This window comes from Arachis hypogaea, chromosome 17, assembly GCF_003086295.3.
Source record: "Arachis hypogaea cultivar Tifrunner chromosome 17, arahy.Tifrunner.gnm2.J5K5, whole genome shotgun sequence".
Taxonomy (NCBI): domain Eukaryota; kingdom Viridiplantae; phylum Streptophyta; class Magnoliopsida; order Fabales; family Fabaceae; genus Arachis; species Arachis hypogaea.
In genome coordinates this window covers 86637225-86650608 of record NC_092052.1, presented here as the reverse complement: position 1 = coordinate 86650608, position 13384 = coordinate 86637225, and the positions used below count along the sequence as shown (strand labels likewise).

Genomic DNA, 13384 nt, shown 5'->3' with positions numbered 1-13384 from the left:
GTATGAGAACCTGAGGTTCTCAGTATGGTAACGGTGGCCAGTGATGTAAGATATAAGACTTCGGGACACCAGAGACAATCCTAGAACTTCCTATCAATCACAAGATTCATCTTAAAGCATAACTAAAACATTAAAACATAACTTGATACCATAATATTAAAGAGGTGTTCTAACTTAGTGGATTTCTAATCTAACAACTCTCTGCTGTCCCATAGCCTTCACCAACATATCCTCCATGCGATCCCATCGCCACCACTTTCCGAACCTCCTCATTCCCAGTAGAATGCACAATTAATACAATGCAAGTAAAACACAAGTATAAGCATATATGTCAAGTAATTCAAATAAATAATTAGGCATGTTATACAATTAAGCAAGCAATACGAGTCGGCAAAGCAAGCAAACAGATAAAAGATGTACATGATGAATGCCTGTCCTATTGGCTGTGATATCACGTTATCGGTTCAACTGCCAACCCAACATACCTCCATGGAGATGTCGCCCTTGGGTATTATACTGGGAACCCCCGAGATATCGTGCCCGAAACACGGTTTGGGATATAGTGCCTGCACACTCTATTGATCCGAAGGGATGCAAGCGGGATACTCTTGTCACGGACCTCACATCTCAACGTAAGCAGAATTAACCACCATTCTTACGCCACCGCCACGGCCTCGACAGGCGGGATTAACCGCCGTCCCTGCCAGGCGCATAGCATCTCATAATACTCAGTATAAAACAGTGATTCAGTGTTTTCCAGAAAAATCATTTTTTTTATTCAGTACTCAGTAATTCAGCACTTTCACAATTTATTCAAAACTCTTTAGTTCACCACTTTCACCTTTCATTATTAATCATCACTAATACCATACGCCGCCTTCTCACCCAACCAAAACCAACTTCAGTACTCCAGAAACCTTAGCCTCCATTATCTAACTTTTTACCAGAATTACCTAATTAGATTCACCTAGGACTTTCTCTATGTTTTGACATCCAAAAACAAGCCAAAGCATCTTAGATAAGTGTCACGGAAGTTTAAAAGCTTGTTGGGAAGGTGAAACAATTAAAAACAAGGTTTTTATTGAAAAACAGGGCAGTGTGCATACACATAGGGTATGCGTACGCATGCGCAGGAGAATTTTCAAGAAGTGTGCATATGCATAGAGGTGTGCGTACGCACAGGAGTAAAAATTTCCAATTATGCTCATTCGCACAATGTGTGTGAATGCCCTCAACAGAATGCACCTTCCAACGTGTGCATGCGCACAAGGCTGGGCATTGCAAAACTTCATTGGTTGTGTGTAGACACAGAGCGTGCTAGCACTCCCAACAGCAGCGATATCCCTATGTGTCCGTGCGCATGTTTTCAAAAATACACGGGGTGTGCGTACGCACAGGGTTGTGCGTGCGCACACAAACCAGAAATCACAAATTCTGCAACATTCACAGAATTCAAATTTCAGACACCAACTTGCAACGATCATATCTTTCTCTACAAAATTTAGATTTTCACAAAATTTATACCATTTTAAAGATTTTTAAATTATCTTTCATTTGGTATAAAATGCATTCAATTTCAAAACTGTAGCTCAAGATATGAACCGTCAAACTTCACTAAAAATTTATTTTTACCAAAGTTCCCTAAATTCTGAACTTACCAACATTTCCAACCAAAATCAAACCAAAACCACTCCAAACTCCAATATACCTCATAACTTACCTCTTATGCCACAAATCACCATTTACACCAATTTCCATTCACATTATACATTCCTCAACCTCAATTTATCAATTATTTTACACTAAAACATTTTTCACCCAACACAATCACACATCATCATTATATCACCAACAATCATGATCAATCTCAATCTAAATCTTCAACGCCATATTATCAATATCAACATCATAATTCATCAAAATAACTCAAATTATCAAATCATCATTCATCATCATACAACAATTCCAACAACCAATTTAATCCAATCCTATCCTTGGTCGATTCCCAATATGTACTAAAACCCAACTTGAGTGCAATCAAGCTTCCAAACACAACCAAGCCACCAATTCAACTCCAAAGCTCCAAGTAAATGCCAATAATCACAACTTCAAGCTATATATAGACGTAATTCATAACTAATTAACCTAGAGTTCATCATAATCACAATTTCACAAGGGTTAAGAACAACTCACCTTACCCAACAATTTTGGAAGTAAAACCCAATAGATTCCTCAAGCTAGATTGATCGTAAAGACATCAAAACACCAAAATCTCAAAAACCCCAAACACTAGATTTTAAAAATTTTGAACGAAAGACTGAGAAAGGATTCATGATTTCCTTAATAGTTTCTTAGGTGGATTTTGTAGAGCTCTTCGTGGTTATTGCATGGCCGCAAATGGTGTGGCGATCGGAGCTCTGTAGCTCAAGTTATGAGCTTGAGAAGTTGATGATGAATAGTGAGAAAGGAAACCCTCACTCTCCTCTCACTTGCAGCTATGTTGTTGTGTTTATGAGTGTGGTGAATGAGTTGATGGCTCATTAAAGAAGGCTTTATATGTTAGCCTTGGGCCCAACTTGGGCCCGGTCCAATCCGTTAGCGTTTTTGGCCCGTTTGGCCCAACTTTGGGCCAAACCTTTAAAATTAATGCCCGATTTTCAATTTCTAATATTTTCCTGAGGTTTTCTACTGTTTTTAATTATTCTTGCACAGTACCGGACAGACTTAAACCGGTTCGGCCGGTTTATTTGACAATTCGAGTTTTTATGCTATTTTTCGCAGAAAATTACAATTTCCAACTCAGAAAAATGTACTGAGTCCAAATATCATATTTAAATCCTCTAATTCACATTCTAAATTTTTGGATCCTATTTTGGGCAATTAATTTAATTAATTAAGCGGTTTATTAATTACGGTTCTTACATTCTCCCCACTAAATAAGAAATTTTGTCCCCAAAATTTAGTAATCACCTGAGAATAGCTCGGGATAATCCTTCTGCATCTCAGACTCTAATTCCCAAGTATGTTCTTCCACTCTTGATCTCTTCCAAGCAACCTTAACCAGTTGAGCTTCCTTTCCTCGCAGTTTCTTCACGCTAGTGTCATCAATCTGCACCGGTGTTACTTGAAATGTCAAGTACTCCCTCAACTCGACCGACTCGAGCTCTAACACATGAGCCGCATCTGACGTGTACTTACGGAGTTGTGACACATGGAATATGTCATACAAGTTAGACAAGTGAGGCGGCAAAGCTACTTGATATGCTACCGGCCCGAATCGCCTCAGAATCTCAAACGGTCCTATAAACCTTGGATTCAGCTTCTTGGTTTTTATCACTCTTCCAATACCAGTTGTCGGTGTAACCCTCAGAAATATATGCTCTCCCACTTCAAATTCCAACGGTTTCCTTCTCTGATCCATATAACTCTTCTGTCAGCTCTGTGAAGTTAGAATTCAAGCTCAAATCTTCTTAATCTTTTCAGTAGTCTCTGCTACCAAATCAGGACCTAAAACACTTGCTTTACCACTCTCATACCAAAAAAGTAGAGATTGGCACTTCTGTCCATAAAAAGCCTCATATGGAACCATCCCAATGCTCGCATGAAAGTTATTGTTGTATGCAAACTCCACCAAAGGCATGTAATGGTCCCAACTTCCAGGCTGATCCAAAAACACACGCCCTTAGCATATCTTCCAACATTTGAATAGTCCTTTCCGACTGTCCATCCATTTGTGGATGATATGCAGTGCTGAGACATAGCCTCGTATCAAAAGCTCTTTGGAAAGCTCCCCAAAACCTTGATGTGAATCGGGGATCACGGTCCGATACTATGCTCGATGGCACACTGTACAACCTTAAGATATCTTTGATGTACAACCTCGCCAACTCCTCCATTGAACAGTTTACTCGAATAGGTAAAAAAAGAGCAGATTTGGTTAGGCGATCCACGATCACCCAAACTGCATCAAATCCTGACCTAGTCCTCGGTAAATCGGTCATAAAGTCCATTGCAATTCTTTCCCATTTCCACTGAAGAATCTCAAGTGGCTGTAACGTTCCCAACAGTGTAATGTGAAGATTTATACCGGCTCAAAATTTAACAAAATAAATTCGTTGTGAGCATAGCCCAAACCATAATTGATCCTCAAATCAAAGTTTAATTTTTGGTTGTCACAAGTCCAACCCAATAAAAGTAACCGAGAGTATTAGTCCCGGGTCATCTTCTCAAGGAATTGCAGTGAGGTATGCATATTACTAGTTATGGTATCCAAGGGGTTGGGTTGGTAAAAAAAGGCAAGAAAATAAATGGCAAAAAATAAAGCAACAACTAAAGGAAGCAAGTAATAAAGGGAGACATTCATGGCAAGGATTGAGAATATAGGCTTTCTATCCTAGTCATTAATTATCATACAATGATTAACAAGAATTTATCCTATTTCGTCATCTTCAACATCGGGAGAAAGTACAATATCATGTCCAACATAGGAAGAAAGTCAAATAAGACTAGTTAATCTCAACCCAAAAGTCCTAATCAACTTACTAATTAAATTAGCAAGAGATTAGAGTCAATGGAAACAATATTAACTAACAACTCTAGATCACCAACATACGTTGGGTATTAATGACTCAAGAGCACCTAATTTCTCTTTCCAAGCTAAGAATGATAAAAAATCTACTCTAACATCCAACCAAAGATTTTGTCAAACACTTGGAAGGCATAAAAGGGAAGCATAATAAATTGCAAGGAAAAATAAATTCTATAACAACCAATTGCAAGAAAATAACAATAACAACTCAAATCAACAATAAAAGCACATCAAACATTAAATTGCATTAAAAGGAAATCCAAATCTAACAAAAGTGCATGAACACAAAAGGAAAAGTAACAAGAAAACTAAGAGAGCAAAGATGTAATAACAAGAAATTGAAAGGAAAACAAGAAATTGAACCTAGATCAAAGAGGAAAATTAACCTAAGAAACCTAATTCTAGAGAGAAAAAGGAGCTTCTCTCTCTAGAAAACTAACCTACATGCTTCCTAACCTAATCTAAGTGCTCCCCCTTTGTCCAATCTTGAATTCTGTATCAAATAGCCTCAGAAATGAGTTGGATTTGGGCCTGGCAGATAAGAAATTACCCCCAGCGAATTCGCTTTAAGTGAGTCATGTGTCACTCGTGACGTGTGCGCGTGGATGATGTGTGCACGTCGCTGGCGAATTTCCACGTTATGCGTACGCATGGATGACGCGTGCGCGTGACATTGCAATTGTCCTTCTCACGCGTACGTGTGGGTGACGTGTGCGTGTGGCCTACAATTTTTCTCCAAATGCTCATATCTTCCTGAATTCTCCACTTTGCTTGCTTTTCTTCACTTCTTCCATCCAATACTTGCCTTATGAATCTTAAATCAGTTAACAAACATATCAAGGCATCGAATGGAATTAAGGTGAATTAAATTTAGCTATTTTAAGGCTTAAAAAGCATGTTGTCACACTTAAGCACAAATTTAGAGAGAATTACAAAACCATGCTATTTCATTGAATAAATGTGAGAAAAGTTGTTAAAATCCCCCAGATTAAGCACAAGACAAATCACAAAATTGGGGTTTATCAAACCTCCCCACACTTAAAGTAAGCATGTCCTCATGCTAAACTCAAGAAAGAGACAAAGGGTATTAACATTTATTCAATGCAAAATATCTAAATGCAACCTACGTACTTGCAATCTATCTAAATGAATGTAATTGCTTGGTCAAAATAAATCAACTTCCAAGAAAGCATATATGAACATGAGGGCTAAAGGTATTAACAATGAAATCAAACCCAGAATTGAATTGAGTTACTGAAAAGATTTTAACAACTTGCAATAAAGGAGTTGATCATAGGTGAAAACATGTAATTAAGCAATCAAACCCTCACCGAATGTGTATCCGCTTTAGTCGTTCAAGTGTATAGGGTTGATCCACTCAATTCTCCTCTAATCATGCTTTTCAAGATTTATTTTTCATCTAACAATCAACAATTATTTCATGCATGCATACAAATATCATGAGGACTTATCCATAGGTTGTAATGGGGCTAGGGTCAAGGTAGGATTGTATATGGTTAAGTGAGCTTGAAATTTGAATCTTTGATTAACCTAAGCTTCCCACTTAACCTATATAACAACCTATAAAATTCTAAACAAACCTAACTACCCATAATTCTCACTTTTTTCACACACTCATGCATTCTCTTTTGATCATAACCCATATGCATTGATTATTATTGAACTTCACTTTGGGGCATTTTTGTCTCCTTCTTATTACTTTTCTTTTTCTTTCTTTTTCTTTTTCTATTATTTTTTCTTTCTATTTTTTATTCATTTTTCTCATTTTTTTCACTAAAATATATACAAGAGTATCAATGCATATGGTTTAACATTCAATGCATGAGTATGTACCCAATTCCCAATATTCTCAATGAAAAATATAAAAACACACTTTTATCTCTACCCAATGTTCCCAAACTTCCCACAATTAAATGATAAACACTCTCACTAGCCTAAGCTAATCAAAGATCTAAACAAGGGACATTTATTGTTTTTCACTTAAGGCTTGTAATGTGCTAAAATTTTGAACAAAAGGGGTTTAACATAGGCTCAAAATTGGCTAACAATGGAAGACAAAAGGTAAGGCTATTTGGGTAAGTGAGCTATTTGAAACAATGGTCTCAATCATATATGTGCATTCATATATAAAATAATGGACATATAAAATCAAACAAATCAAAGATTACAATCATAGAAAGAGAATAATACACACAAGAATAAAAATAAGTGGTCATATGATGTAACCACACAATTAAGGCTCAAAACTCACATGCTTATATGTTCTTAGCTCAAAAATCATGTTCCACAATATATAGTTCAAGCAAGTTCTAAAAAAATTTTTACTCAAATCAATTGGGGTGCCCTATAGATAATATCCTTGGAAAATTTCATTATTTTGACTAAGCTTATTATATATATATATATATATATATATATATATATATGCAAATTAAGAAAATGCAACAAAAATTCCTACAAGACTTAAAAATGAAATGCAAAAGTGTTGGGATTAGAAATTTGTTTCTCAAAAATGCCGATCGATCGAACGACCTCCCCACACTTAAAATTTTGCACCGTCCTCTGAGCATTCAAAGATGAGCAAGGGGGTACGGCAACTTTCCGGATTGCCACCTTCAGCTGGTGAGTCAATCGGCTGCTGCGTGTTCTTTCTCCCGCTTCCATTTTTGCTTATGACAAATCATCCTGAGAAATAGAAAACAAGATAGTAAGAAAAGTAAATGTAAAACCACGGAAGCGTAGATTGTTGGAATGAGGTAAAAACTACTATAATTGAGTGAGTGAATTAGTGTGACATTAAGGAAGAATAGTGTGTGAGTTCTAAGTTGCATGCGGTTTAGAATACACACACTGATATGAAAAGTTATGTCACAAATACACAAAAGAAAGCATACACTTCACTCATTATAGTGTGCTTGAGATGTTTCAAAGTAACTTGTAGGTTAAGATAAACAAACAAGACATAAAGAAGCATGAAAGCATTCAAACAAATAATCAAGCAATTGTGAATTGGATAATAGATGGACATTGATTAATATGTAAGTGAACTTAGTGAACCAATTTAAATATAAAGCTCACACATCAAGCAATAACACATATTGAAATTTGTTTGCAACACTTAAGTGACATAGAGGTGGAAGACATGGGTGCTAAGGAACTTAGGACAAGAGATATAAGAGTTAAAATCAATCATATAGCAAGCATGGTCCATAAAGCTTTACAAAGCTAAAAAATATGTCACTAGGTAAGCTTTCGATCTAATTGCACAATTCCAAAATCTCAATGCATGAAATAGGTGATGTAAATAAGGATCAATCATAAACAATCATCACCTAACAAAAAATGCATTGATAATATACAATTGCCAAACAATGGATGTTGAATGCATGGTGGTCAAAACATGCAATTCAAAAGAGTTAAGATGCTTGAAGGCAATGTCATATGTACTTGGTATTCACAAATGTTAAGCATGAAAAATTCAAAACCAAGTAACAAAAGATAACCTCAACAAAGAGATCCAACAATGAATATCAACAATAATTATGCTAAAATAGCATTCATTTAATAATAAGTAGCAATAAACAGCAACACAATTAATAATCCAGCACCTATCATGAAAAACAGAAAAATAAACATAAATCAAACTAACTAAATAACTAACTAATTAACTAACTAAAAGAAATGGTGATAGATGGTGATTGGTAGTGTTGGATGATGGTTAAAGAAGGAAAAGAAAAGAGGAGAAGAGAGAAGAAGGAAAGGAAATGGAAAGAAGAGAAGAAAAGAAGAGTGGTAAAACAGGGTGCCCATGCGTATGTGTGGAGTGACGTGTAAGTGTGGTAAGGTAAAAAGGGTGCGACGCGTACGCGTGGATCACGCGTACACGTGATGGTCAAATCAGAGAGAGGCGACGCGTACGCGTGGGTGGATTTTGCGTTGGAGGCACAATTCTAGCCCAAAACGCGCGTAACTCCCTGGTTTTTGTATGGGTGGTGAAAAATTTGGATGTCACACGTACGCGTGGGCGAGGCATACGCGTGGATGGTTGAAAAACTTGGGGTCACATGTATGCGTGGGTGACGCATACGCGTGGCATGGTGCTCTATTTTTCAAAATTTTTCTAAGGTCTTGGACGAAACCAAGCATTCCAAATCTCCAAACAGCTACCGAAATACCATAAAACCTTATTTAACCTACTAGACTACTAAAGAAACTCAACAAACCAAACAAAACATGAAATTAAACTAGTTTTTCTAATATATACAAGAAGGAAAAATGAAAAGAGTTTACCATGGTGTGGTGTCTCCCACCTAGAACTTTTGTTTATTGTCCTTATGTTGGACTTATGGGGAGCTCTCATCAAGGTGACTTGTGCTTGAATCCATCCTTGAACATCCACCAATACTTGGACTTCCAATAAGCTCCATCATTCAAAATTAATAGCTCCAAGCCTTGATGGAGTTCTTCACAAACCATGAGCTCCAAAGACTGATCTTTTTCTTGTAATCCGGGATCCCACACTTTGTTTTGACACCCGTCTTCAAGTTGATCACGTTGATTCCATCCAGGTGGTTTAGCCTTGGAATTCTCATTGAAGTACCAAACGATCCTCCTAGACCCATCTATTTTGGTTCTACACCAACCATTACTCCCAAACATGGAGTTTCCAACCATAATGAATCGTGAATCATGATGCCTACCACTAACCATCTCCCTTTTGCTCATATAGCCACAAAGAGCTCTAAGTTGACCATCCATCTCAAGCAAACCATATTCAAGTGGGATAATAAAGTTTAGAGATAAGAATTTTGCCCACTTGAATGAAAGGATGGATGGTGATGGCTTGGGGAGAGGTGTCTCCAATGTCCTTGCAAGCTCTACTCCCTTGTGTTCTTCCTTGACTACCTCCACCACTTCGCAAGCTTCTTGAATTTCAACCTCTTCCTCTTGGTAGCTTTCTTCCAATTCAATCTCTTCTTCATTGCTTACCAAGCGTATGGAAGGTTGTGCACATTCTTCCATGATTCCAATTTCATGTCCAATGGGAGAGGATTCAATTGTAGATAGGAATTCATCAATGATTGATTCCATCTCTTGATCAACCTCTTCAAGGTCTTCAACCATGATATGTTTGAAAGTTGTACACCTTCCTCAATATCAATATCAAGCTTCTTGGAAGAGGGCTCTATAAGATCATCAAGGGGATTGATCAATGTGGACAAAAAATCACTAATGATGGAATCCACTTCTTGATCAATTTCCCTCAACTCTTTATCCACTTCCTTAACATCAATGACCTCAACTTCCTCCTCTTGTTGTACTTCTTGCTTCAACTCCTCTTCTTCATCTTAAAGCTTCAAGTTCACTCCCTCACTATGCTCCTTGGTTAATCCTCCACATTCATCGATGGGAGTACTTGGGATGCATGAGCTTAGGTGGGAGTACTTTCAGAAAAGATCTCGCGTACTCGAAAATCGGGGTTGTTACATTCTACCCTCCTAAAAGAAAATTTTGCCCTCAAAATTTTAGTTACCTGAGAATAGATGCAGGTAATCAGCTTTCATCTTCTCTTCCAGTTCCCAAGTGTGCTCTTCTTCTCCTCTTTGTCCCTAAGCTACTTTGACTAAGTGAACAGTCTTTCCTCTTAGTTGCTTATCACTTCTTTCTACGATTCGAACTGGTGATGCTTGATATATCAAATTGTTTCGTAACTGTACTTTCTCTGGTTGTAAAATGTGACTCTCGTCGGGAATATATTTCTTAGGTTGTGAGACATGAAAAACATCATGAAGGTTTAACAGATATGGAGGAAGGGCTACTTGATAAGCTACTAGACCAACTCTTTCACGTATTTGGAAAGGTCCTATGTATCGAGGGATAAGCTTTTTAGTCTTAAGGGCTCTACCTATTCCAGTAGTCGGGGTTACTTTAAGAAAGACATGGTCTCCCTTACTAAACTCTAAGGGTCTACGTCTATTATCGGCATAGCTCTTTTGACGGCTCTGTGCTGTCTGGATCTTCTGGCGAATCCCCTTTATCTTCTCAGTAGTTTCTTGCACTAAGTCTGGACCTAAGACACTAGCTTCTCTGTCACCATTCCAACATAATGGTGTCTGACATCTCCTTCCGTAGAGAGCTTCATAAGGTGCCATCCCGATACTTTGTTGGTAACTGTTGTTGTAGACGAACTTGACCAATGGCAAATATTTATCCCAACTACCTTGGTTACCCATCACACAAGATCTTAGCATGTCTTCTAATGTCTGGATTGTCCACTCTGATTGTCCATCTGTCTGAGGATGGTATGCTGTACTCATGTGCAATTCTGTTTCCAACGCTTTCTGAAAAGCTCTCCAGAATCTGGAAGTAAACCTCAGATCTCGATCTAAAACAATTGATGAAGGTATCCCGTGCAATCATACGATTTCTTGAATATATATCCGTGCCAGCCTTTCTAAAGTATAATCAACTCGAATCGGAACGAAGTGCGCTGACTTTGTCAACCTGTCCACAATTACCCAAATGGCATCGTGTCCTGTTGAGGTCCTTGGCAATCCCATGACAAAATCCATAGTGATCTGCTCCCATTTCCATTGTTGTATTTCTAAGGGTTGCAGGGTTCCTGACGGTTTTGGGTGTTCCACCTTCACCTTCTGGCAGGTTAAACATTTTGAGACATAATCAGCTACCTCTTTCTTTAAGCCCGGCCACCAGAACATTTGTTTCAAATCTTGATACATCTTTGTTACTCCAGGATGCATAGAAAATCTACTTTGTTGAGCTTCTGCAAGAATCCTTTGCCGCAAATCTCCAAAGCTAGGCACACAAATTATGTTCTTGTATCTCCAGAGACTACTACGATCTTGTCTTACAGCTTCTGGTTCCTCTACTTTCATCCGTTTCAGCACCGTCATCACTTCTGAGTCCTGTGCGTGTGCTTGCTGAATCCTAATCTTAAAATCTGGTGTTATATGCAACTGCGCCAAACGGACTCCACTTGACGTCTCAGTCATAGCCAACTTAAGGTCCTCAAATTCTGCAAGTAGCTTTTCTTCCTTTATCATCATCCAAGAGATACTCAAATTCTTCCTGCTCAAGGTGTCTGCCACCACGTTCGCTTTTCCTGGGTGATAACTTAACTTAAAATCATAGTCCTTCAGGAACTCCATCCACCTTCGCTGTAGCATGTTAAGATCCTTCTGGTCAAAGATATACTTTAAACTTTTGTGATTAGAGAAAACTTCTAATTGAGCGCCATACAAATAGTGCCTCCAGATCTTCAGAGCAAACACCACTGCAGCCAATTGCAAGTCATGCGTTGGATAATTTCATTCATGAGGTTTTAGCTGCTGGGAAGCATAAGCCACCACATTTTTGTCTTGCATCAACACACATCCAAGTCCTTTATGAGAGGCGTCACAGTATACTTCAAAAGGTTTCTGCGGATCGGGTAGTACTAGTACAGGTGCAGTTGTTAGCTTTTCCTTAAGGATCTTGAAACTTCTATCACACTCCGCCGTCCAGATAAACGGAACTTCCTTTCGTGTAAGGTAAGTCAAAGGTAAGGCTATCTGTGAAAATCCTTTGATGAACCTCCAGTAATAGCCAGCAAGTCCGAGAAAACTCTGAACTTCTGTAACGGTCGTAGGTGGTTCCCACTGCACTACTGCTTCAATTTTTAAAGGATCCATTGCAATTCTTCCCTGTGATATAACATGTCCCAAAAATTCTACATTCTCTGTCCAGAATTTGCACTTTGATAGTTTAGCATATAACTTCCGAGTCCTCAGTATCTGCAATACAGTCCTTAGATGCTCTTTATGCTCTCTTTCTGTCTTCGAATAGATGAGAATATCGTCTATGAAAACTACTACGAACTGATCAAGGTACGGACGGAAAATACGATTCATGTAATCCATGAAAATCGCAGGAGTATTAGTTAGTCCAAACGACATAACCGTATACTCATAGTGACCATATCGAGTTCTAAATGCAGTCTTCGGTATATCTGACTCCTTCACTCGAATCTGGTGGTAGCCCGATCGCAAATCAATCTTCGAGAACACAGTTTCACCTATCAACTAATCCATCAAATCATCTATCCGTGGAAGTGGATACTTTTTCTTGATAGTGACTTTATTTAGCTTTCGGTAATCTACGCAAAGTTGCATTCCATCATCCTTCTTCTTTACTAGCAATACTGGAGCTCCCCAAGGTGATGCACTGGGACGAATAAATTTCTTTCCAAGTAGCTCATCCAACTGCTTCTTCAACTCTGCAAGTTCCAGTGGTAATATCCGGTACGGTGCTATGGAAATTGGTCCGGTTCCAGGTACTAGTTCAATGCTGAATTCTATCTCTTGCTGAGGAGGAAACTCAGGTATGTCATCTGGGAAAACATCAGGAAATTCCTTCACCACTCGGATTCGTTCTAGGCTTAGTTCACTGTCATTTGAGCTAGCCGCTAACAGAACGTACCCCTGACAATCACTCCCGTCTAATGTAATTCTTACAGAATTCAGATATAAAGTATGAGATTGAAATGGTTTAATATCTAAACCATCAGACGGAATAATAGCAGTTCTTTTATAGCAATCAAGGAAAACATGATACTTGGACAACCAATCTAATCCTAGAATAACTTCCAAACCACATAGAGGAAAACAGATTAAATCATGTATAAAAGTTCTGTTCCTAATAGTGAATGGTACTTGCAGGCACACTAAACTAGTCAAAGCCTTTTGGGATGCAGGAGTATGGACAATTAGATCAAAG

The 13384-nt window shown here is 38.1% G+C and overlaps 1 protein-coding gene across 1 annotated transcript; it reads right to left on the bottom strand.

The window, feature by feature from the left end:
• Nucleotides 1-620: 620 nt before the first annotated feature.
• Nucleotides 621-3421, bottom strand: LOC112763488 (uncharacterized). The gene is made up of 2 exons (XM_025809143.1): nt 2971-3421; nt 621-700 (listed from the first exon to the last, which is right to left on the bottom strand). The coding sequence occupies exons 1-2, from the start codon at nt 3419-3421 to the stop codon at nt 621-623; spliced, it is 531 nt and encodes a 176-aa protein (XP_025664928.1).
• Between the last annotated feature and the right edge of the window lie 9963 nt (nt 3422-13384).

Coding starts and splice junctions, on each gene's coding strand:
- LOC112763488 (XM_025809143.1), bottom strand. CDS start 3,421: ATGGATCAGAGAAGGAAACCGTTGGAATTTGAAGTGGGAGAGCATATA. Junction 701..2,970: donor TTATCCCGAGCTATTCTCAG/GTGATTACTAAA, acceptor TGCGCCTGGCAG/GGACGGCGGTTAATCCCGCC.